We start from the raw sequence: 22,968 nt of genomic DNA, 5'->3' as shown, positions 1-22,968 counted from the left end.
CCTTGGCAAGCATGGCAGTACGACAAAAAACATTTTTTGCAGCAATTATTAAGTTACGTATGTGGTTGTATTTTTGCTGACATTATAAAACAAGTTTCAGGTCTTAAGTCTTTCAAGACTAGACTTGTCATCCCATCTGAAAAATAGTTCTACCAGAAGTATCAGTTTTATATCAATTACTACAAGTAGGATTTTTTATTGGAACTTTAGGCAACTGATTTTGCTGCTGCCATAAAGCCTCACAAAAGTTTCTCTAAACTTAAGGCGAATAAAGTCTTGTAATTTAGAAGCACTTATATATGTTTTATATTACACATCATTTTTATAAATACGGAGTGACAAAATCATATATTTAAAAAAAGTATGTAAAAGAGCAACACGAATTCAACATGCTGCTTTCAACCCCCGACCCCAGCTGACAAATGTGCAGCTTTCATAGATACATTAAAAAAATAATAATAAAAGGTGCAAGATAATTGCAATAAAATGCAATTATAGGCCAGCAATCCAGTTTCAATAAAATGAACGCATTTATCAACAAGCGGAACGATTTTGTACAGAACATTGTTTCCGTACCGAGATGTATTCCACAACGGACTTGAGTGAGGATTTGCAGCAGCTGTCAGTGTGTTTCAACAAACAAATTATCTTCAAATAATACATTAATTATACAAGCCATTAATTTTAGAAGACATGCGATTACAGTCCGAAACGCGAAGTAAAGTGGTGTAAAATCTACCAATTATGTAAATCTAGACTTTTGTTTTATTTTAACAGCATATAGGAACACCCCCGCGTCCTCATCTATCGCAGCTTATGTTTTGCTCTCTCTGGCTGATGACAGATTCGACACAAAGTGAGTTTTAATATATATATATATATATATATATATATATATATATATATATATATATATATATATATTTGTTAATATCTCATCAGTATATGTATCAAGAAAATCAGATATGAAGACGCTTCTTTCTGTTGACTTTGTGATACAGCGTGCTACATGATGTAAAATGTCCATGCTCTACAGAGAATACAAGGGAAAATTAATACGTGCATTGTTTTTTAGGTCAAGTCACTATTCTGCTAGTATTAATGTCCTTTCTTTTGTGTTAGACGGTGGTTTGGGGTTCATAGTAAATACGTTCATTTTCCTGTATTCTGAATAATAAAGCATACACTGTACGCAAAATGTTATTTCCAACGTGGAAATAATGTACTTTCTTACAACATTTAGGAGATCCCTTATGAGCCATGATATAAAAAGCGCTTCCTGTGTGACCACTGCAAAGCAATCTGACTGCAGTCGGGAAAGAGCAGGTGGAAGCAATAACCGTGCAGACAGTGGAAGTCAGCTGGATGGAGTTACAGTTTTAAATTGCTTACATTGTTAAGTCATATGGCCACCAAATTAATTTCAGTTGCCCTGCTGTATCTATTGTTGAAAGGCCAGCATCTCATTATTTAAGCCAGCTTTTTGCTTAGATCTGAACAACGATGTTAAGGTAAAGGTTAAAACACGGCTCCACATAAGTCTTTTTGTTTTGCTACTGTTTGTTATTTTACAGAGACAGTCCCAAAGTTTTCTTTCAAATGGACACATTACCAGAAATGAACTTTAATTGTTTTACAAAGTGTAGTGGGACACAATGTAGTGCAAGGTTAAGCACATTTTATTATCACGTATGTCATTTAGGGAAAGACTTATTGTAATCCTTATGCTTATATCAGTGGGAATCCAAAGTCGTACATAGATGCTTTACATGTTAAAACACGAATAGATGAAGTCCTGCAATCAATTAGTTACTAGGAACCGGATGAGCATTGATAGACTGAATGATCTCACCTCGTTTATAAATGTTATTGTGTTCTTTTTTTTTTTTTTTTTTTTTAGAGTCTGCTATTAACTTGAATAACGATGAAGACTTTTTCAGCTTCCCACAAAACTGTTTTTGTTGTGGACCACTGCCCATATATGGCAGAGTCATGCAGACAGCAAGTGGAATACGATATGTTGACTAAAACCCGGGCTCAAGGCATTATACCACTGGCTCCTGTCTCAAAATCCCTGTGGACCTGTGCAGTGGAATGTTCCATGGAATACTGCAGAATACTTTTTGACATCTACCCCTTTAAGAAACTGGTACGTGTATGTCATAGGAGGTGTCCCCAATAGGTGGCTGTCCCTGTAAAAAAAAAAAAAAAAAAAAAAAATGAAAACAGAAAAGATATATAAGAAAAACAGTAATTCCCTTCCAGTTTGAAATGCAACGGAATACTAAGTGTACACAGCATGTGGTTTCTTTCATAAAAAGTGACAGACATGCAAACACCTACAAACACTCTAAAATCATAATTCACAACAAGGGTAGTCAGAACTGTGGAACATGTACATATAGTACATTTTTTTTGTGTACTTTAAAAACAAAGAAGAACACAGAAACACGTTCATCCAGTATGTTGAAGTATTTTTTTATTTTTTAACCATAGACAAAATACCTTATCCTAATGTTTTGCAATTCATATGTACTTTCTTTCAGGTTAATTATATTGTAAGTGATTCTGAATTTCACTTTCTGAATACTTGGAGCCAGGAAGATCAAAATGTACAAGAGGTAACACTGTTTAAAAAAAGTGCAACCACAACACATTTTTAGCAAAAGCTTTTATGTCATTATTTAAAAAAAAAAAAATCTCTCTCTCTCTCTCTCTCTCTCTCTCTCTCTCTCTCTCTCTCTCTCTCTCTCTCTCTCTCTCTCTCTCTCTCTCTCTCTCTCTCTCTCTCTCTCTCTCTCTCTCTCTCTCTCTCTCTCTCTCTCTCTCTCTCTCTCTCTCTCTCTCTCTCTCTCTATATATATATATATATATATATATATATATATATATATATATATATATATTCTAGTTGCAAGCTATCCATATCAAGCAGAAATTATAATAAATTAAATTTACATGGTCAAAAGTATCTGTTAAAATTTATTTAAAAAGATTAATTGCATTCAGTAACAACAAAGGTGATTTTTAATGATTTATATATATATATATATATATATATATATACACAGTACTGTGCAAAAGTTTTAGGCAAGTGTGAAAAAATGCTGTAAAGTAAGAATGCTTTCAAAAATAGATTATATTTATTAATTAACTAAATGCAAAGTGAGTGAACAGAAGAAAAATCTAAATCAAAATCAAAACAGCATCAATTTTTCTAGGTACACTTGCACAAAGTCAGGGATTTTGTAGGCATATAGTCAGGTGTATGATTAAACAATTATACCAAACAGGTGCTAATGATCATCAATTCAATATGTAGGTTGAAACACAATCATTAACTGAAACAGAAACAGCTGTGTAGGAGGAATAAAACTGGGTGAGGAACAGCCAAACTCAGCTAACAAGGTGAGGTTGCTGAAGTCATACACCATGGCAAGACTGAGCACAGCAACAAGTCACAAGGTAGTTATACTGCATCAGCAAGGTCTCTCCCAGGCAGAAATTTCAAGGCAGACAGGGGTTACCAGATGTGCTGTCCAAGCTCTTTTGAAGAAGCACAAAGAAACGGGCAACGTTGAGGACCGTAGACGCAGTGGTCGGCCAAGGAAACTTACTGCAGCAGATGAAAGACACATCATGCTTACTTCCCTTTGCAATCGGAAGATGTCCAGCAGTGCAATCAGCTCAGAATTGGCAGAAAACAGTGGGACCCTGGTACACCCATCTACTGTCCGGAGAAGTCTGGTCAGAAGTGGCCTTCATGGAAGACTTGCGGCCAAAAAGCCATACCTCCGACGTGGAAACAAGGCCAAGCGACTCAACTATGCACGAAAACACAGGAACTGGGGTGCAGCAAAATGGCAGCAGGTGCTCTGGACTGATGAGTCAAAATTTGAAATATTTGGCTGTAGCAGAAGGCAGTTTGTTCGCCGAAGGGCTGGAGAGCGGTACACGAATGAGTGTCTGCAGGCAACAGTGAAGCATGGTGGAGGTTCCTTGCAAGTTTGGGGCTGCATTTCTGCAAATGGAGTTGGGGATTTGGTCAGAATTAATGGTCTCCTCAATGCTGAGAAGTACAGGCAGATACTTATCCATCATGCAATACCATCAGGGAGGCATCTGATTGGCCCCAAATTTATTCTGCAGCATGACAACGACCCCAAACATACAGCGAAAGTCATTAAGAACTATCTTCAGCGTAAAGAAGAACAAGGAGTCCTGGAAGTGATGGTATGGCCCCCACAGAGCCCTGATCTCAACATCATCGAGTCTGTCTGGGATTACATGAAGAGAGAGAAGCAACTGAGGCTGCCTAAATCCACAGAAGAACTGGTTAGTTCTCCAAGATGTTTGGGCCAACCTACCTGCCGAGTTCCTTCAAAAACTGTGTGCAAGTGTACCTAGAAGAATTGATGCTGTTTTGAAGGCAAAGGGTGGTCACACCATTGATTTGATGTAGATTTTTCTTCTGTTCACTCACTTTGCATTTTGTTAATTGATAAATATAAACTATTAACATGTCTATTTTTGAAAGCATTCTTACTTTACAGCATTTTTTCACACCTGCCTAAAACTTTTGCACAGTACTGTGTGTGTATATATATATATATATATATATATATATATATATATATATATATATATATATATATATATATATATATATAATGTGTGTATATATATATATATATATATATATAATTAATACATATTTTATCCTCCTTAATAAAAATATTTGTATGAAAACAAATTAGTAAAATGTTGTAGTCTGAACACATTTTTTTATCCGTTTAAAAAAAAAAGAAAACATTTATTTGTTCATTTCAACCAGTTCTTTTTTTTTTCTTTGAACAAGCTGATGTCGGCTCTAGCAGCTGTAGGACCCCCCAATCCTCGTGAAGATCCAGAGTGCTGCAGCATCCTACATGGATTAGTGGCAGCAGTGGAATCACTCTGCAAAATCACAGAGTACCAGCACGAAGCCCGCACCACACTTATGGACAATGCAGAGCATGTCACCAACAAAGGCCGAATTATCTGCATCACCAATGCAAAGAGGTACCTTCTATGTAAAACGACGTGCATCTTGTCCAACCTCATTTTAAAAGCAAAGTTAAAAACATTTAGTAGCACCGAATCTGATATCTGTTACAAAAGAGAGCAGTTCAGGACTCCCAGCATACAATGCTTCCTGCTTGCTGTACAGTACAGCTTCTGTCTAATATAACAGCCATTCTCACAGAGCTGCATTTGTATCATCCTTACTCTTTGTACTGTCTTTCCAGTGACACACATGTGCGAATGCTGGAGGACTGTGTCCAGGAGACGATACAAGAACACAACAAATTAGCAGCTGGCTCAGATCGGTGGGTGCAATATAATAGCCTGCATGGTAGGCATACTGATGATGGGGATTAGTATGCATTATTAAACAGTTTAAACAGGGTAATTTAATTTTAGGTAAAAGCTTACAGTGCGCAAAGCATGGCAATACATGTAGGTGCTGATTTACAAATTAATTTGTGATCAAAAATAATAAATGATTGAATTTAAACAATCTTTAATAAAATTTTAAAAAGTACAATGTGTTTTTTTAATCCATGTTACCAAAGTTTTGACACTGCAAGCAACACTGAACATTTTCATGCTGTACCTTTTACTTAACCATCGCACGTCTGAACTAGGGATGCAAGTCGGTTATGATCGGTTTGGTTTTTTATCAAGTTTTTGACATCGTCAGCTTTCTGTAAAACCGAAATGAAAGTTTAAAACTGAAAAACAGAGCTGCATTTGTGCAGCCAAGGGAACGAGACATACCATTATTACCATAAGCTTTTTATTTTTATTTTTTATTAACTGTGACAAATACACTCAACAGTGTTATTGCATCACTCAAAACAATGTATTATACAATTAGACTCAACGTAGAAAGAATATAATAATGCATTAATACAGTGGTTCTGGGGACCCACTGTCCTGTTGGTTTTTGTTCCAACCGAGCTCTCAATTACTTAATCAAACCCTTAATTGAACAGTAAGTTGCCTAATCAAAGCTTTTTAATTATTTTAAACAGTTGGAGGTTCCAAGTTAAATATAAAATTTTATAAGGAACTTGAATTCTCCAATTTTTTGTAAGCTAAACAATTTCAAAAAGTCAAATGCAGCTAATTATTAGTTCAAATAAGGTTTCAATTAAGTAATTGAGAGCTTGCCACTGTCCGGTTTAGAGAGGAAAAAACAAAACTTCACAAACTCATCAAACATCCAGAACTTTCTCTCTCTCTCTCTCTCTGAGTACAGTTTAGACTGGGAAAGCTGCACATCTATATGATTACTAACAAGATTAAAACAAATTGTTGCAGTGTTTAATGAAGACAGATAACAGTAGTTAACAGTAGTTGTAATTATCATTTATTTATATTACTTCCAAGGTTAATGCAGATTCAGCAGTGTGAGCTCGTTCTTATTCACACATACCCACTTGGAGATGACACGCTGGTCTCGGATCGTCCAAGAAAAGAGGTATGAGTGAGTCAGAAAACTGCGGCAGTATTCTAGTGTATTACTCATTCTCCATCAAAATGAGTTTGTTTTTTCATCTGCTAACTAGATATCAACATTCTTGGGGAAAGGAGGGCTTTTTCCCCAATAGTACTTCCTCACTATACAGTAAAACCTTGAGGTGATCGTTGTGTTTACTCCAGGGGTTGGTAGCTGCTTACATTTTCAGAGTAATTCCCATTAACATGTTTTTTGCAATGAAACTTGTTAAAAACATGTTAAATACACAACAAGAAAATATACCTTTCCGTCATCTACAGAATTATTGAGAACAAATGAATGGCAATCAAGTAGCGTCTTCTCTGACAGGGAAGGTTACAACTCTAATATTTAATGATGAATTGGATACAAAAATAAGTGAAGTGTATGCTGACATCTAGTGGATATTCTGAAAAAAGGAGGAAACATTCACTACTATTTACTGTGTACTTTTGTTGACTGCAAAGTCTTAAATCAGTAACACTTCTTGGGTAGAATTACTTGAATCAGCAGTCAGACCTGGGGTCAATTACAACTGTAATTATGCAATTCATAATTAATTGCAATTACAGTGTAATTGTAAATGAACATTGGCACACCTGCGTAATTGTAATTATACCATATAATTTATTAATTACCCATTTATTTGTCATTTGATCATTATTCTTGTATGTTCAACCACTTTTGGTGACCCTATTTGTTTGAAGAAAAAAAATGAACTTGTGATTATTGCTAGGTTATTTAGAATGAATACAGTGGACATGTTAATGTTGTGTATGTTACTTTTTAGTGGTATAATTGTAATTACTGCAGCATGATTGTAACAGTAATTAGAATTGAACGCAGTAGCATTGTAATTGCAATTGCAATTTCAGCAAACAATCCTGCTGTATTTGTAATTAGAATTGACCCCAGGTCTGTCACTAATATAAACGTTACAATTGGGGTGTACAGATATCTGTTTTACAGAGAAATTGCTCAGGGTCATTCCATGCCAACTCAACCAGTGCCGTTGCCTGTCCGTCTCAGAAAAATTCACCTAGGGGTTTTCAGACACGCTGAGTTCAGAAATGATAGCCATTATTTTAAGACCCTTAGGAACTAGTCTTCCAAATTCTGTGAAAAACTTTTGGTTTCAAGTCCCACCACTGGTCATTAAACCCCCTTGAAATTTGAGCTTTTGCTATTTGTACCAAGTTTAGGCCGTAATAACTTGCGTGGGGAACTCCAAAAAATCACCCAAAGATATGTTTGTATGGATGTTAATGAGATCTACAAGCATCAAGCAAAATATGTTGGTATCCGGGGATTTTGGCATTGCTTATGGCCACTTCGGTGAGGTTAAAGTACCACATAGTTCTATCCAAACTGGCTATTTCTTCAATTATGCATTCTCTGTGGATTGATCTAGAGGAAAAAGAAACAATGTGGGCTTCTAATGGCACTAGCTTAGAGCTGAGGGGTTATGAACTTGCATATGGGACTTGGGACTTCGTTGTTATGATGACACATTTGAAACTACCAAAACCTTACTTAGTTGGATTTTAAAAACCAAAAGTGATATTAAATTTTTTTTTTTTTTTTTTTTTAAGAAAACACGTGAATTTAGTTTTTAAAACCCAACTAAGTAAGGTTTTGGTTGTTTCAAATGTGCCATCGTAACAAAGTCGTCCCAAGTCCCATGCAAGTTCATAACCCCTCAGCTCCAAGCTAGTGCCAGTCGAAGCACATACTGTTACATTTTCCTCTAGATCAATCCTCAGAGAATGCAAAGTTGAAGAAATAGCCAGTTTGGATAGAACTATGTGGCACTTTAGCCTCACCAAAGTGGCCATAAGCAATGCTCGAATGCATGATGCATCTTCAAACATCTGCCAAAAATCCAGAATCCCCGGATACCATAATATTTTGCTTGATGCTTGTAGATCTCATCAGCATCTATCCAATCTTTGGGTGATTTTTTTGGATTCCCCCATGCAAGTTATTATGGCCTAAACTTGGTACAAATAGCAAAAACTCTAATTTCAAGGGGGTTTAATGACCAGTGGTGGGACTTGAAACCAAAAGTTTTTCACAGAATTTGGAAGACTGGTTCCTAAGGTTCTTACAGCAATATTACATTTTAGGACCCACATCCCCCACAGGGTAAAGAGTTAGGCTGAAGTTCGAATAAAACTCGTCAGGTACCCCTCGTCTGGCAATTTGGTAGCATCTAAATTGTGCCCAGGGTGATTTTTCTGGTCAAGGTCCCTTTCTCAATTTAGGTTGACCTTTGCAAGGTCACAGGTCGAAGGGGAAATTTAAAAAAAAGTAATGGCTATCATTTCTGAACTCAGCATGTCAGAAAACCCCCAGGTGAATTTTTCTAGGAAAATGTGAGACGGACGGGCAACAAAATGTCCCTTTTCTGGTTGAGTTGGTGTGGAATGACCCCTTAGCAAATAAACCCAGTGTCTGCCCAAATGAGTATTGCTGTTGTTTTAGATCTCCCCAGTCTTAACCAGCGAAGTACATAGCGTGCGAGCAGGAAGGCATCTCGCTGGAAAGCTTAACATTCTAGTCCAGCAGCACTTCGACCTGGCCTCCACCACCATCACCAATATCCCCATGAAGGTAACATCTGGGTTTAAACTGCCTGCAGCACTGCTCTTCAGTATTATTATTTTGTAGTCTTTCAATTTAGTTTTTGGTAAACGTGCATCCTATAAAAATAATCTTTATATTGCTTTTCTTTTCATATCATATTTTCTGTTTTGCTAGCCCACATTCAATGTCAGTGACCAGGTTAGTACATTTTACATACAAGAAGGATCACAGAACAAAAGGCTATATTGTTGTGAGCTTCTCCAAACCCAGTATAGCAATATAGCTGTGATATACTTTGACCTGCTCGCGTTACTCCTCTTATTTGTTTGTCTGTGATCCTTTGTATTGTGTTCATTAGTGACTGATGAGGACCACTTTTGTACTGTTAGTGCCCAAGTAAAGTTACTACTCATTATACCCTTTGTACATTTCGTCCTCTTGTTTAGATCAGTAGTTTGTATTATTGCCAATTGTGATTTCTCTGCTCCCATCAGCTGTATTCCTTTGACAAAATGATCTAATCTTTTATATGCACCAATGTTATATGGCATACAAAATGGTGAATGGTAATATGATAAACACTCTAAAAACTACACTTTGGCTCCAGTTTTTTATTTAATCATCCCCTGAATGGTCAAGTAATGCATTTTCTCTTCTTCCCTCTTGCAAATTAATTAAACAAAAATAGCTTGTCTCTTGGAAGTCACAGCTCTTTGCATATCAGCACAATGCTGTCTTTGTGTGCTGCTCGGTAGAGTCACTGGAGCTCTTAATCCCCTGATGATTTATACTATAGGTAACGGTCATCAATGCAGGCTTTCTGCCTGATAAAGGCCTAAAGCAGTTTATGTTAGATTTTGAGTATATCTGTCATTCTTTAGTTGATTGATAGATATAAGTAACATTAAAAATAATAGATTTTTTAATTTTTTAAAAGTTTGGAAACTCTTTTTATACCCGAGCAATGCACCTTTTTAATGGGTATTTGTAACTAGCCTTTTGACATGCAGCTATCTATAAATTAGACCCCTAATGAATAGCCCTAGGAAATACAATTAAAAACAATGAGTTAAGTAGCTAAATCAAAAACCTTATTTTACAGAGTGTAGTATAACAGTGAACAGTGTTTTTCAGAAATGTGAAGGTGCGTAAATTATTATTTATTAAACCTTTCCCATTAAAAACTCTTCTAGACTCTTCTAGTGTTCCATGATTTAAACAGTTTAGAGCAGGAAGTGGGAAGGTGGGACCAGTAGGCTTTGATGTGGGAGGTGATTTATTTTTGTTTGGGCTGCACAAATTTATGCCATGTTATATCCATGAGGCATTTCAATGTTGTTTTTTTTCCCCCTATTTGTCGGTGACACTTTTAATGGTGACAAATAATAAAGCTTAAAACCTGCTGGATTGCAGAAATGTTTTTTTGGTGTATGATACATGGTTGCCAAAAAAAAACAACCCTTCCAATCAACAGAGGGAAGTAAAATATTTTCCTCGTTTTATTGGATGTGAGAACTAAGCAGATGTGCTGTAGCATTAGAAAATGTAGGTTCTAATTTCCTAATACAGCGATACCCTGAAGAAGAAATTTAAAGTGACTCGTCCCTGTGAAGTTTGTGTAGTTCCTATTTGTATTTGCAAGAGCTGCTGTGTTTGATGTATTTTCCTTTCTTTCCTGTAGTGCCAGAGTAATGTTGTTGTTTTTTTCTGTTTCCTTTGATTTACTTTTGCATTGATTAAAGGGCATGTCACTGTTAGTTAGCTGACTCAAGTGTTAAATATATGAAAGGAATGTTGCATTTTAAGCTGTTTACTATATGCACAGGGTTTCAAATGATACATCCTCAAGGCTTTGTGGGATTCCGACTCACCTAAAGCATAACTCGAAAACAAATAATATAATCCAAACTGTCCCTCTCCTTACTAATTCAACTCGCCCGAGTGTATAACACAGTTTCTCTTATCATTTCATATTTTCTGTGACATATTTCATACATTAATACAAGAAATATGCTATCCAAAACAGCAATACAATATGAATAGTTAATATTAACCTAAAACCTTCACAAAAAAGTCTTAATGACTTGACCACACCTTGTGCATGCAGTAACAGTGTCCCTAGTTCCGTCCCATAAAAATGACCCTCCAACCTCCAAGTGTGACAGCTAAAAAAAACTGGAGATTCAAGCTGCTCAAAAAAAAATAGTAACTGGTTGCACTTTGGTTTGTTTCTTTGTATTTGTGTTATATTCTTGTGAACTGGCATGCTAAGGATAGCCAGTTAGTGGTGTACCTAACATGATAGTTTTTTACTTTTTCTTTTGATTTAAAGGAAGAACAACACGCAAACACATCCGCTAATTATGATGTGGAGTTACTTCACCACAAAGATGCACATTTAGAATTCATTAGGAGTGGTGAGTAGATAATGTGCTTCACTGCTTATCTTTAGTGATTATCTATGATGAGACCAACACAGATTCTAGTGAACTGGTGTCAATTGATAAGCTTTAAAGAGACCAAAAAAATAGGAATTCAGCGCATTAATGCTACAGGTAGTAAAAGGGTAGTGCTGCACTATCACTGTAATAACATGTATGCTCGGTAATGATTTTCCCCCCTCGTTTCATAGGTGAGCTGCATCCTCCAGGCAGTGCCAGCAGAGACAGCAGTCTAAAAGAGACTGTGACGTTAAAGTGGTGTACGCCAAGGACCAATAGTGTTGGTAAGAACAAATCTAAATCTTTTTTTTTTTCAGTGCATCTATTGGAGGCTTGGTGGGCCAGTGGTTAGAGAAAGGGGCTTGTTACCAGGAGGTTCCAGGTTCAGTACCAGCTCAGCCACTGATTCACTGTGTGTGACCCTGAGCAAGTCACTTAACTTCCTTGTGCTCCGTTCTTCGGATGAGACGTAAAACAAACAAGGTCCTATTGTACATGACTACAGCAGCAGTTTTGATGCATAGTTCACCCCCTAGTCTCTGTAAGTCGCTTTGGATAAAAGCGTCTGCTAAATGACTAATTATTATTATGATTGCATGAAAAACAAATCAGTCATGTATCTGAGAGTTGCCTTGTGGGGATAAAAAAAACAAAAACAATGGGCCTTTTTTCCCTTTCAGAGCTCCATTTCTGCACAGGAGCCTTCCGGATTTCACCTGTGGATGTGAACAGCCGACCGTCTTCCTGCCTAACAAACTTTCTTTTAAATGGTAAGGGGGGAGGGGTGGGAGGAGGGATATATGAACAGTCTGTGCTTTTTCTTCCCTTTTTGAGTTCTATCACTGATAACGCCAGCACAAGTTCTGATTAGGAAATATGCACTACATGGTTCAAAGGTTGTGGTCTCCTCCCTGCCTTGGTGCATTGAAGTGCACAGGCTTGACATGAATCTCTTGTTTTTTCTATTGCAGGTCGCTCAGTGTTGTTGGAGCAGCCACGCAAGTCAGGCTCCAAAGTGATCAGCCACATGCTGAGCAGCCACGGTGGGGAGATCTTCCTTCACGTATTAAGCAGCACCCGCTCAACCCTGGAGGATCCCCCGTCCATCAGTGAGGGGTGTGGAGGGAGAGTCACAGACTACAGGATTACAGTAAGCACAATTCCACACTCTTCCCTATTGATACAAAAAAAGACTGTGCAGTCTTGGTTGCCTACAGTGGCTCTACACACTCTTGACCATGTTATGGCAGGTGTGTCCATTTATTTGTCCAGCATTAAAACTGTACATAACATGCATTGTTTGATGTAAATAAGAAAAGGTCAATTGCTTAAATATTAAAAAATACAAAACCAATTGAATGTTATAGTAAAATGCTAATGTAAAATAGTTTTTAAAGCATTAGTGTTTGTATAGAAGTACTGTAAAGATTTGGCTATTATTCAACCAAACATGCGAACTCCTAACTTTTAACACTTCTACCCATGTAATGTATGATGTATGACTTTCCTAAAAAGATTATGTGACAGCCCAATCATTAACCAATTCAAGCTACATACATTTGTGTTACGTCTCAGAGACAGGGTTCCTATTCGTCTCTTTACAAAAAAATAAAAAAAATAAATAGAAAACTTGCATCATCTGCAGAGTCACTTACAACTACGTCTCACTCGAAAGACGGAGCACAAGGAGGTTAAGTGACTTGCTCAGGGTCACACAATGAGTCAGTGGGATTTGAACTGGGGACCTCCTGGTTACAAGCCCCTTTCTTTAACCACTGGACCACACAGCCTCCTATTAAAGCTTTTAAACAGCAATTATGTATTGCTTTCAACAGGACTTTGGAGAGTTTATGAGGGAAAATCGATTGACTCCTTTCCCAGGGCCCAAGCAGATCGAAGCAGCTGCAAGAGCCCCCTTGGAGAGAGCTAAAGATCAATTGGAACGGCACACTCGCTACTGGCCAATGATCATCTCCCAGACCACAATCTTTAACATGCAAGCTGTAAGCATGGTTCGCTTAACAAAGGCCTATTTGTTTTATTTGTCCATTTGAAATGCTTTCCCCTAATGAAATGATTTAATATGTAGACTTGAAAGCTTAGGTAGAAGTTGTGTGGCATGTGAGTGTTACCTGCTAAAACATCTTATCAATTTGCTCTACAGGAGAAAGTTACCTATGTGTGTCCAATAAGGAGGACACTAAAGGCAGGTGTTAAACCTCAGACTGCAAAAAAAAAAAAAAAAAAAAAATCTTTAATTTTTTTATCTGGAACATATTCGAGAAATTATACAAATGCATGATACATATGGACAGATTAGATTATACTGTATGTTGTAAATGGAGCTTTCAGCAGCACCAGATTGACATTGGAATGAGAGAAGATTTTACAAACCGCATTCATGGTGGGAACATGTAATTTGATTGTGTTCTATACATTTGTGTGGTGTGTTGCTTTCGACCGGATAATACTTTTCATTGCCTTACAGCTATACTGTTTGTCCTCAGGTGGTGCCTTTGGCCAGTTTAATTGTGAAGGAAAGTTTGACTGAGGAGGATGTGCTGACTTGTCAAAAGACTATTTATAATTTAGTTGATATGGAGAGGAAGAATGACCCCCTTCCTATCTCTACAGTGGGTACAAGAGGAAAAGGACCTAAAAGGTAAAAAAATACAGATTCTATATATATATTAGATTTGTATTGTATTTTCATCCAGCATAATTTTCTCTTAATCATCAGACAACCCCATATATAAATATATACAGTACTGTGCAAAAGTTTTAGGCAGGTGTGAAAAAATGCTGTAAAGTAAGAATGCTTTCAAAAATAGACATGTTAATAGATTATATTTATCAATTAACTAAATGCAAAGTGAGTGAACGGAAGAAAAATCTAAATCAAACCCATATTTGGTGTGACCACCCTTTGCCTTCAAAACAGCATCAATTCTTCTAGGTACACTTGCACAAAGTCAGGGATTTTTAGGCATATAGTCAGGTGTATGATTAAACAATTATACCAAACAGGTGCTAATGATCATCAATTCAATATGTAGGTTGAAACACAATCATTAACTGAAACAGAAACAGCTGTGTAGGAGGAATAAAACTGGGTGAGGAACAGCCAAACTCAGCTAACAAGGTGAGGTTGCTGAAGACAGTTTACTGTCAAAAGTCATACACCATGGCAAGACTGAGCACAGCAACAAGTCACAAGGTAGTTATACTGCATCAGCAAGGTCTCTCCCAGGCAGAAATTTCAAGGCAGACAGGGGTTTCCAGATGTGCTGTCCAAGCTCTTTTGAAGAAGCACAAAGAAACGGGCAACGTTGAGGACCGTAGACGCAGTGGTCGGCCAAGGAAACTTACTGCAGCAGATGAAAGACACATCATGCTTACTTCCCTTCGCAATCAAAAGATGTCCAGCAGTGCCATCAGCTCAGAATTGGCAGAAAACAGTGGGACCCTGGTACACCCATCTACTGTCTGGAGAAGACTGGTCAGAAGTGGCCTTCATGGAAGACTTGCGGCCAAAAAGCCATACCTCCGACGTGGAAACAAGGCCAAGCGACTCAACTATGCACGAAAACACAGGAACTGGGGTGCAGCAAAATGGCAGCAGGTGCTCTGGACTGATGAGTCAAAATTTGAAATATTTGGCTGTAGCAGAAGGCAGTTTGTCTCCTCAATGCTGAGAAGTACAGGCAGATACTTATCCATCATGCAGTACCATCAGGGAGGCATCTGATTGGCCCCAAATTTATTCTGCAGCATGACAACAACCCCAAACATACAGCGAAAGTCATTAAGAATTATCTTCAGTGTAAAGAAGAACAAGGAGTCCTGGAAGTGATGGTATGGCCCCCACAGAGCCCTGATCTCAACATCATCGAGTCTGTCTGGGATTGCATGAAGAGAGAGAAGCAACTGAGGCTGCCTAAATCCACAGAAGAACTGGTTAGTTCTCCAAGATGTTTGGGCCAACCTACCTGCCGAGTTCCTTCAAAAACTGTGTGCAAGTGTACCTAGAAGAATTGATGCTGTTTTGAAGGCAAAGGGTGGTCACACCAAATATTGATTTGATGTAGATTTTTCTTCTGTTCACTCACTTTGCATTTAGTTAATTGATAAATATAAACTATTAACATGTCTATTTTTGAAAGCATTCTTACTTTACAGCATTTTTTCACACCTGCCTAAAACTTTTGCACAGTACTGTGTATGTGTATATATATATATATATATATATATATATATATATATATATATATATATATATATATAATTTCCCTCATTAGAAAAGTGTAAGAGTGTTTATGAAGACAGCTAATTATACAGTTACTTAAGTCTGTAAAAATGTCCTGTAATGGCTTACTTTCAATTCTGATAAATCAAATATATATAATATATAAGTGTCATGGAGGAAGACCCAAATCTGATGACATCCCTTGCTATGTGTAAATAATGTTGAATCCAATTACATTTTAAACATTACTAGGTAATGTCACCATATTAAATACTGCTAAAAAAAAAAAAAAAGAAAAAGAAAAAGCTGAATCTCCTGAATCTCACTAGAGATGAACAGTACAGGATCATGTGGAACGAACTGGAGACCCTCGTCAGGGCTCATATTAACAGCACAGAGAGGCACCAGAGAGTCCTGGACTGCATCGTGGCCTGTCGGAGCAAACCTCCCGAGGAAGAGGAGCGCAAGAAGAGAGGGAGGAAGAGGGAGGAGAAAGAGGACAAGTCTGAGAAGAATGGAAAGGACGTGGAACCAGATAAGACGTGGCAGGAGTCTGAGAGGTAGGAAAGACGCTGTTCACCACAGTATGTAGACTTACTGACTACTGAGGTCTTTACAAACTGACCAATTCTTATTTAAATGAGCAGAGTGTTAAGATGGTTGAAGTGAAAAAAAGACCCTGAAGTATGTGACCATAGTCTTACCATGGTGTGTAACTTTGAACACAATTCAGGAGCTTTTTCACTGTCTTTGTAAACAAACAGCACACAAACAACAGATAGGTTTAAACAGGACGGTACCTGTAAGTTTTTATTCATGAAACAAAACAAACAGAAGCCTAACTCCAAGTTGGAGCACTCTCTAAACTTTGAATAATCCATGACTCACAACCAGATGGCTAAATCGTTTAACAGTTCAACAAAGCACTTCTTGTTTTAAATACAAGTCATAGCACACACAATGCACATCACCTTTCGGTGGTTACTGGGTCTTCCCACAGGCCTTTGCGTTCACACAAACGGACCCCAGTAGCCAGTTTTAGCCCTGTTTATATATCAGGCAGGTGTACCTCATTAAATTAGTGCCAGGTGCTAATCATCCCGGCTCTTATTCTAAGCCCCGCGGTATTCTGCCCTGCTACCCATTTCAAACCCCAGGATCTTTTTTTAACTCCTCCTGCTTTATCACAATACATACAGTGGATGTATGTGGATGCAGTTAATGATACCGATCGCTTTAATTAATGTTTTTTTAACATAATCTTGATTGTTTTGATAGTTTAGAAACAGGCAGTTCCATGCATAATATTGGCAGGAGCCAATCCCTGCAGGTGGACACTCGCTTTACGAACATGACGCTGATATGTTCTGTTTAACCTTTCTAGGATCTGCTATTGAGGAAAAAGAAAGCTTTCACTGGTTGTGAAAAAGAAAGCTTTTATTTGAATACATGGACTATGTTTGGCAGAAGTTATTCAAAGTTCCTGTCGGAAATATGTATGGAACGTGTTATGCCACACACACAGTTCAGATTCTACAGTGTCTGGTATGTTTCATTGCATTCTGTAGGAATTAAACAGGGATTGAGATAGATGTTGTCTTATTTCTAGGTTAAAAGGCGTGCTGGAGTGTGAGAAAGAGGAGCTGGCTGAGGCTGAAATCATTAAAGATTCTCCTGACTCCCCTGAACCACTAAACAAAAAACCCCGTCTGGCAATAGAGGAAACACCACCAGTGGAAAAAGCAAAAGGTACAGCCCACAGCTTTTATTTCAAAAGCCCTGTCTTAGATGCAACATGAGTGTAATAAAAGTATTCATATATGTGTAGAAACAATCAGCATATTCTGTAATCTAGTGAAGTAATTGCCTGTCCTATTACTGAATACAATATCAACTGCAAGAGTACTGCAGTATACTGCAACTCCATAAATCTTACACATGTAGAATTATTGTTAGCTGCATGGTTCCTAAACATACAGTTTTGAAAGAAGTACATGTTTTAGAAAATGCAAATATGTATTTTCAATTTAGACACAATTCCTGGTTCTACATTAGGTTAAAGAAAGTTTCCGTGCCTAGGCCATTTCACTTCAGCAGTGTCTTCTGGGTGTAAGGTCAGTCAGGAAGCAGATGGTTGGTAAAGACAGGACCGAAACGTTGAAGGGATGGAGACAATTTCATTCTGATATAGTCTTCCTAATGAATACAAAATGAGCAAGAAAGTACACCACTGTCAGAAAGCCTGGTTTGCAAGCCTAGTGAGGTACCAGACAGCTTGCTTACTATAACGTGTTTGTTACAGTATATAACAAATGCACATGTAAGGTAAGATTTATGGAACTGTTTTTTTTTTGTTGTTGTTTTTTTTTAGCTACAATCACGTCAATCCATATTTTATATTATATATATATATAATTTTTGGTCTTCAGAAAATACTCTGAATTTTGTGTTTTGCCATTGATTAAATCTACATGTTGTGCCTGTAGGTCCTGTGTCATTACTTGCTATGTGGACCAGCAGGATAAATACAGCCAATTCCAGAAAACATCAAGAGTTTGTCGGACGTTTAAACTCTGTAAACAACAAAGCTGAATTATACCAACACCTCAAAGAAGAAAATGGGTTTGTATCTTTGAGCATTACATGGATTACTAATTCATATTTGTTCCATAACTTTGTACAGCCCATTCTGTAAAATAAAGAATGAATAAAATACTTACATTTTAAGTCCAGGTTAGATGGGAATTGAAAAGTTCTTCAATTTGTTTATGTTTTTGTTTAAAGGGTTAATGTTACAAGAAATGTGAAGATTAATTGTTTCTACCCTAGAGCTAAAATGTATTAAATTTTTTTAATAAAAATGGGGGTTTTACCTGTTCTGACAATGTTTTCATGTCATTCAATCTTCTTTTGATTGTAGGAAGGACACTCATGAAAATGGAAAGGCTAGCAGATAATGAAGATAATGAAGATAACTGAGAAAGAGCGAGGATTTATATGACCACGTGTTACTTGAAATAGCCCAGAATAATTTGTACAGAATGGTTTATTTGATTTTAGTATGAATTGACAACCAGTTGGCCGTGGTTGACTGAAGTATCTCATTTTCCATCTTTTGTAATGTTTATAAATACACAACATGTCGTCTGCCTGTGGAAAGTGACAGCTAGAGATTCTTTTTACAAAATAAAACATTTTATACAGATGTTTTGAGTTTGTGACAAAAAATAAACAGTAATGTAATTGATGCATTTGTTCTGTTTTATTTAATCACATTTATAATCAACTTCCTACTAGAAGTGTAATGATACACTGTACAATTTGATACTTATCACTATACGCAAGACATGATAACATTATTATTATTATTATTATTATTATTAATAATATTATTTATTTCTTATCAGACGCTCTTATCCAGGGCGACTTACAATCGTAAGCAAATACATTTCAAGTGTTACAGTACAAGTAATAATACAATAAGAGCAACTCTTTTAAGGCTGAAGGCTTTTTTTTCATAATTCATGATCCACTTGATGTACTACAAATAGCCATGTGTGTAATGTAGGGCTCAAGTTGGCCTTTTCTCAATTTGATCAAATTATTTATTGTAATTGTTTAATACCCTTTTTGTTATATATATTACAGGCTGTGAAAAAGTATTTGCCCCCTGTCTGATTTTCTGCATTTTTGCATATTTTTGACACTGAATGTTATCAGATCTTCAACCAAAACCTAATATTAGATAAAAGGGACCCTGAGTGAACAAATAACACAAAAATTTGATAAATTTTTCATTTATTTATTAAAGAAAGTTATGCAACACCCAATGTCCCCGTGTGAAAAAGTAATCGCCCCCTTAGACTCAATAACTGGTTACGCCACCTTTTGCTGAAGAAGTGTAAAGTGATATGATGTGAAGAGAGTGTCAATAGTAACTGCAGTGGAATGTTCTGCAGGCAGGGGAGTGGAACTATGGATATCTACTTTATATGTCAGTGTTGGAGCAGGCCCCATAGAGATGGTAGGTGTTTTAACGCTAGACTGTTGAATAAGGGAGTTTTCATCATCCAGCCTGGTCGTTTTCTTATCTGGGTATATTAATGATGATGCACCAGGAGAGACAAAGGGGATGAATGATGTTAAATACTCTGATAACATTAACATATTCAATGATGACTCCATAGGCAGTGTAGCCAAAATGCTAGGGATTAATGAATCTTTACGTGGTAATACAGAAATGTTAGACACAGGATATGATAGCTACAAACTGTGCTGCTGTGGTACAGAAGGAGCAGAAAACGAGGTGTGTCCAAGTTCCCCCTCAAAAGAATGGGTTGAAGTGATGGGACCCAGCATGGTTAGTTGGTATGTTTCTTCTACAGTGGAATACAATGAATCCTGTATCTGTTGAGATAAAGTGTTTAAAGGCATCTGAATGTAAGGAGGCTGTGGTTCATTCTGGCTTTTGGAAAGCAAATGCCGATGGGAAAACAGTATTGTTGTTGGAAACACATCAAGAGAGCAATGAAGATAGCTGTGAGGGTAGTTCGAGTGCTGAATGACTAGATTGGAACAAATCTTCTTTGACTGATGGAATGGTGAGTGTCTGAGAGACTGACAGGACAAAGTCTATAAATGAGAGAGTTCGGATTGTATCTGGCTTGAAGGCAGGTGTTTCCGATTTACCAGTAGGTGGCACTATTTTCATCATAGCTGTTAAAGAGACTGCAGGTTCGGAGAACAGAAGCCCACTGAAACTTATGGCAGGTAAAAGCAAAGAAAGATACTGGGTGGATAATAATACTGAATAGGAGACTTTGTATGGGGATAATGCAGTGGTGGAAGCAATATAGTAGAAATCTGTTTCTGTAGCAGTTTTAAAAATGAAAACTTTGCTGACCTCGTCTGATGAAAGTGAAGAGTTTTTAGTCACAGAGCTTTTAAATTGTGAAGAAGGAATGGCTGGGATAATACTGCCAAAGGCGCTGGAGTATGTCATGCTTCCGGAAATGTCATCCAACAGTGGCTCTGTGGAAACCACTGCCATATTTATTGTGCTAAATATTTTAACACTCTGAGGGAAGAGTGCACTAATATAAGAGACCTGCAGACTACTGTGTTCCTGTGGCTGAGAAGCAGTGATAGAAGCTGCTGACGTGGGTGTTGTAGCAAATGAGAATGAAGTGAAAGGAAACATTGAGGTGTCAAAGTGGGTGCTTGCAGTCGTCTCCTGGGTGTCCATCAATAGGCTCAAATGGCTGGACAGGTCTGTCATGAAACCTAGTTGACATAAAAGAATGAAACTAATTATTATTGTGAGAGACAATAAAAACCTTGTCTATCTATCGATCTATCTATCTTTCTAGCTCATGGCAAGGTATGGTTTCACGTCTGTGTGCTTCAATCAAGCTTCATTTTAAAATGTTCTGTCAATATACACACCTGATAGCACTATTTAATTAGCTCCGCATCTTGATTTTAATTGGCGTTTCCTGGCAACCGGAAACACCACTGTCATCCTGTCTGATTCTCAATAATGTAATACTAGTTTATCCTGCCTTTTATTATCCTTCTTGCACATACTGCTTGTCCCACCTTTCCTTACAGTACTATTTTAACTTTTTTTTAAAACTAGAATGCTACATTAAATTGAAATTGGATTTGTTTTAGTTAGTAAAAAGTTAGTAAACATGGTAACTTACTATTTTAAAATAGAATTTTACAACCACAAGTCCACAGAGTAAAGAAGACTTAGCTCTTCTTCTTCTTCTTCTTCTTCTTCTTCTTCCTCTTCCTCTTCTTCTTCTTCCTCTTCCTCTTCCTCCTCTTCTTCTTCCTCTTCCTCTTCTTCTTCTTCTTCTTCTTCCTCTTCCTCTTCCTCTTCCTCTTCTTCTTCTTCTTCCTCTTCTTCTTCTTCTTCTTCTTCTTCTTCTTCTTCTTCTTCTTCTTGTGTTGTGGGGGTGGGGAGGTAAGGACATGGAAGGTGCAAGCTGGTGACCTTTGGACTAGTGTTTAGCCCTTTTGTGCACTGCTTTGTTTGCTTTGGATAACAAGATGTATCTTTTTCAGGATTCCTGTTTATTTTCACAATACCATTGTTAAATGCTATGTGTATATTTTGTACATAAAGAAACATTTCTGGGAATGCAGGTATTTATCATTCTAATGGAAACATTATGTCCTGTATTCATTGCTGAACAGTCACACTACCAGATCAAATACCTTTAAGATACTATGAGACTAACCATTCTGTTTTATCTGATGTAAAACCACTATGTACAGTAGTACATCACATTGTCGGATGACTGTTTTTTTTCCAAAGTCTGTTTTTATGTGAATAAATTACACATTTCTCTAACAGCAGGTTATACTGTTACATAAACATCAAACTTTATTTTATCATTTTTGGCTTATGTGTTGAAGATTTACACCCTCTGTGTGTTACATTAGCGCACATCGTTTTGTGTTTTATTATTATTATTATTATTATTATTATTATTATTATTATTATTATTATTATTATTATTATTTCTGTGTGGTATCTGGTGGTAGTTATTATTATTATAAGGCTTGAGATGGCAGTGATTGTAAAATAGTTTTCCCTCAAATAGGCATTTACAGAAAAGCTGTCTGGGCTTACAGGGTTATCTTGAATGACAAACCTCTCAAATATTGTTCACTTAAGGCATATCCTAAATTTTAAATTAATTTCTAACAAAATGGGAACAGCATTAATTTCAGCTTTTCCTATACTATGAACCTTCTTATTATCAAGCTATTCCTATTATACTGAGGAAAACAATGAGGAAAACAAATAGTCCAAACATGTTTAATAAGGTTTACCTAAAATGAGTTAATATCTAGGTTTACTGTATGTCCAGGCATGGCTTTACTTTCAACATCATGTAAAACTGATGACTCTCTTAAGCGACAGCAAATCAAAATATTAGGGAGACCAACACAAAAGTTTAAAGCCTTTAAATACTTATTCTAAATATTGAAACGGTATTTTGATTACACAATTATTTTCTAAACAAAGCAGAACAAGGCATACAAATACACAAACCACATACTATTGTATTTGGTACTTGGAAACACAAGGAAGCAAAAGCATTAACATATTGTAAAACACATTTTGGGTCAACATT

General features: G+C 36.9%; 1 protein-coding gene across 2 annotated transcripts; it reads left to right on the top strand.

Annotated features, from left to right (window-relative positions):
- The first annotated feature begins 548 nt into the window (after positions 1-548).
- Positions 549-19,064, top strand: LOC117419521 (integrator complex subunit 13-like). Of its 2 annotated transcripts, none has more exons than XM_058986172.1 (17): positions 549-856; positions 1,901-2,149; positions 2,547-2,621; positions 4,859-5,061; positions 5,289-5,369; positions 6,436-6,526; positions 9,029-9,157; positions 11,463-11,547; positions 11,763-11,855; positions 12,252-12,341; positions 12,543-12,721; positions 13,407-13,574; positions 14,079-14,233; positions 16,147-16,377; positions 17,427-17,566; positions 18,304-18,439; positions 18,738-19,064. In XM_058986172.1, exons 2-17 carry the CDS (start codon positions 1,925-1,927, stop codon positions 18,772-18,774), a joined length of 2,118 nt encoding a protein of 705 aa, XP_058842155.1. In that variant the 5' UTR covers positions 549-856; positions 1,901-1,924; the 3' UTR covers positions 18,775-19,064. The 2 variants fall into 2 exon arrangements, with proteins under 2 accessions (XP_058842155.1, XP_058842156.1); XM_058986173.1 differs by lacking the exon at positions 549-856 and adding an exon at positions 1,493-1,511.
- The last annotated feature ends 3,904 nt before the right edge of the window (positions 19,065-22,968 follow it).

Source organism: Acipenser ruthenus, chromosome 14 (assembly GCF_902713425.1).
Source record: "Acipenser ruthenus chromosome 14, fAciRut3.2 maternal haplotype, whole genome shotgun sequence".
Taxonomy (NCBI): domain Eukaryota; kingdom Metazoa; phylum Chordata; class Actinopteri; order Acipenseriformes; family Acipenseridae; genus Acipenser; species Acipenser ruthenus.
Note: the sequence above shows the minus strand (reverse complement) of the source record. Positions and strands in the feature narration are given on the sequence as shown.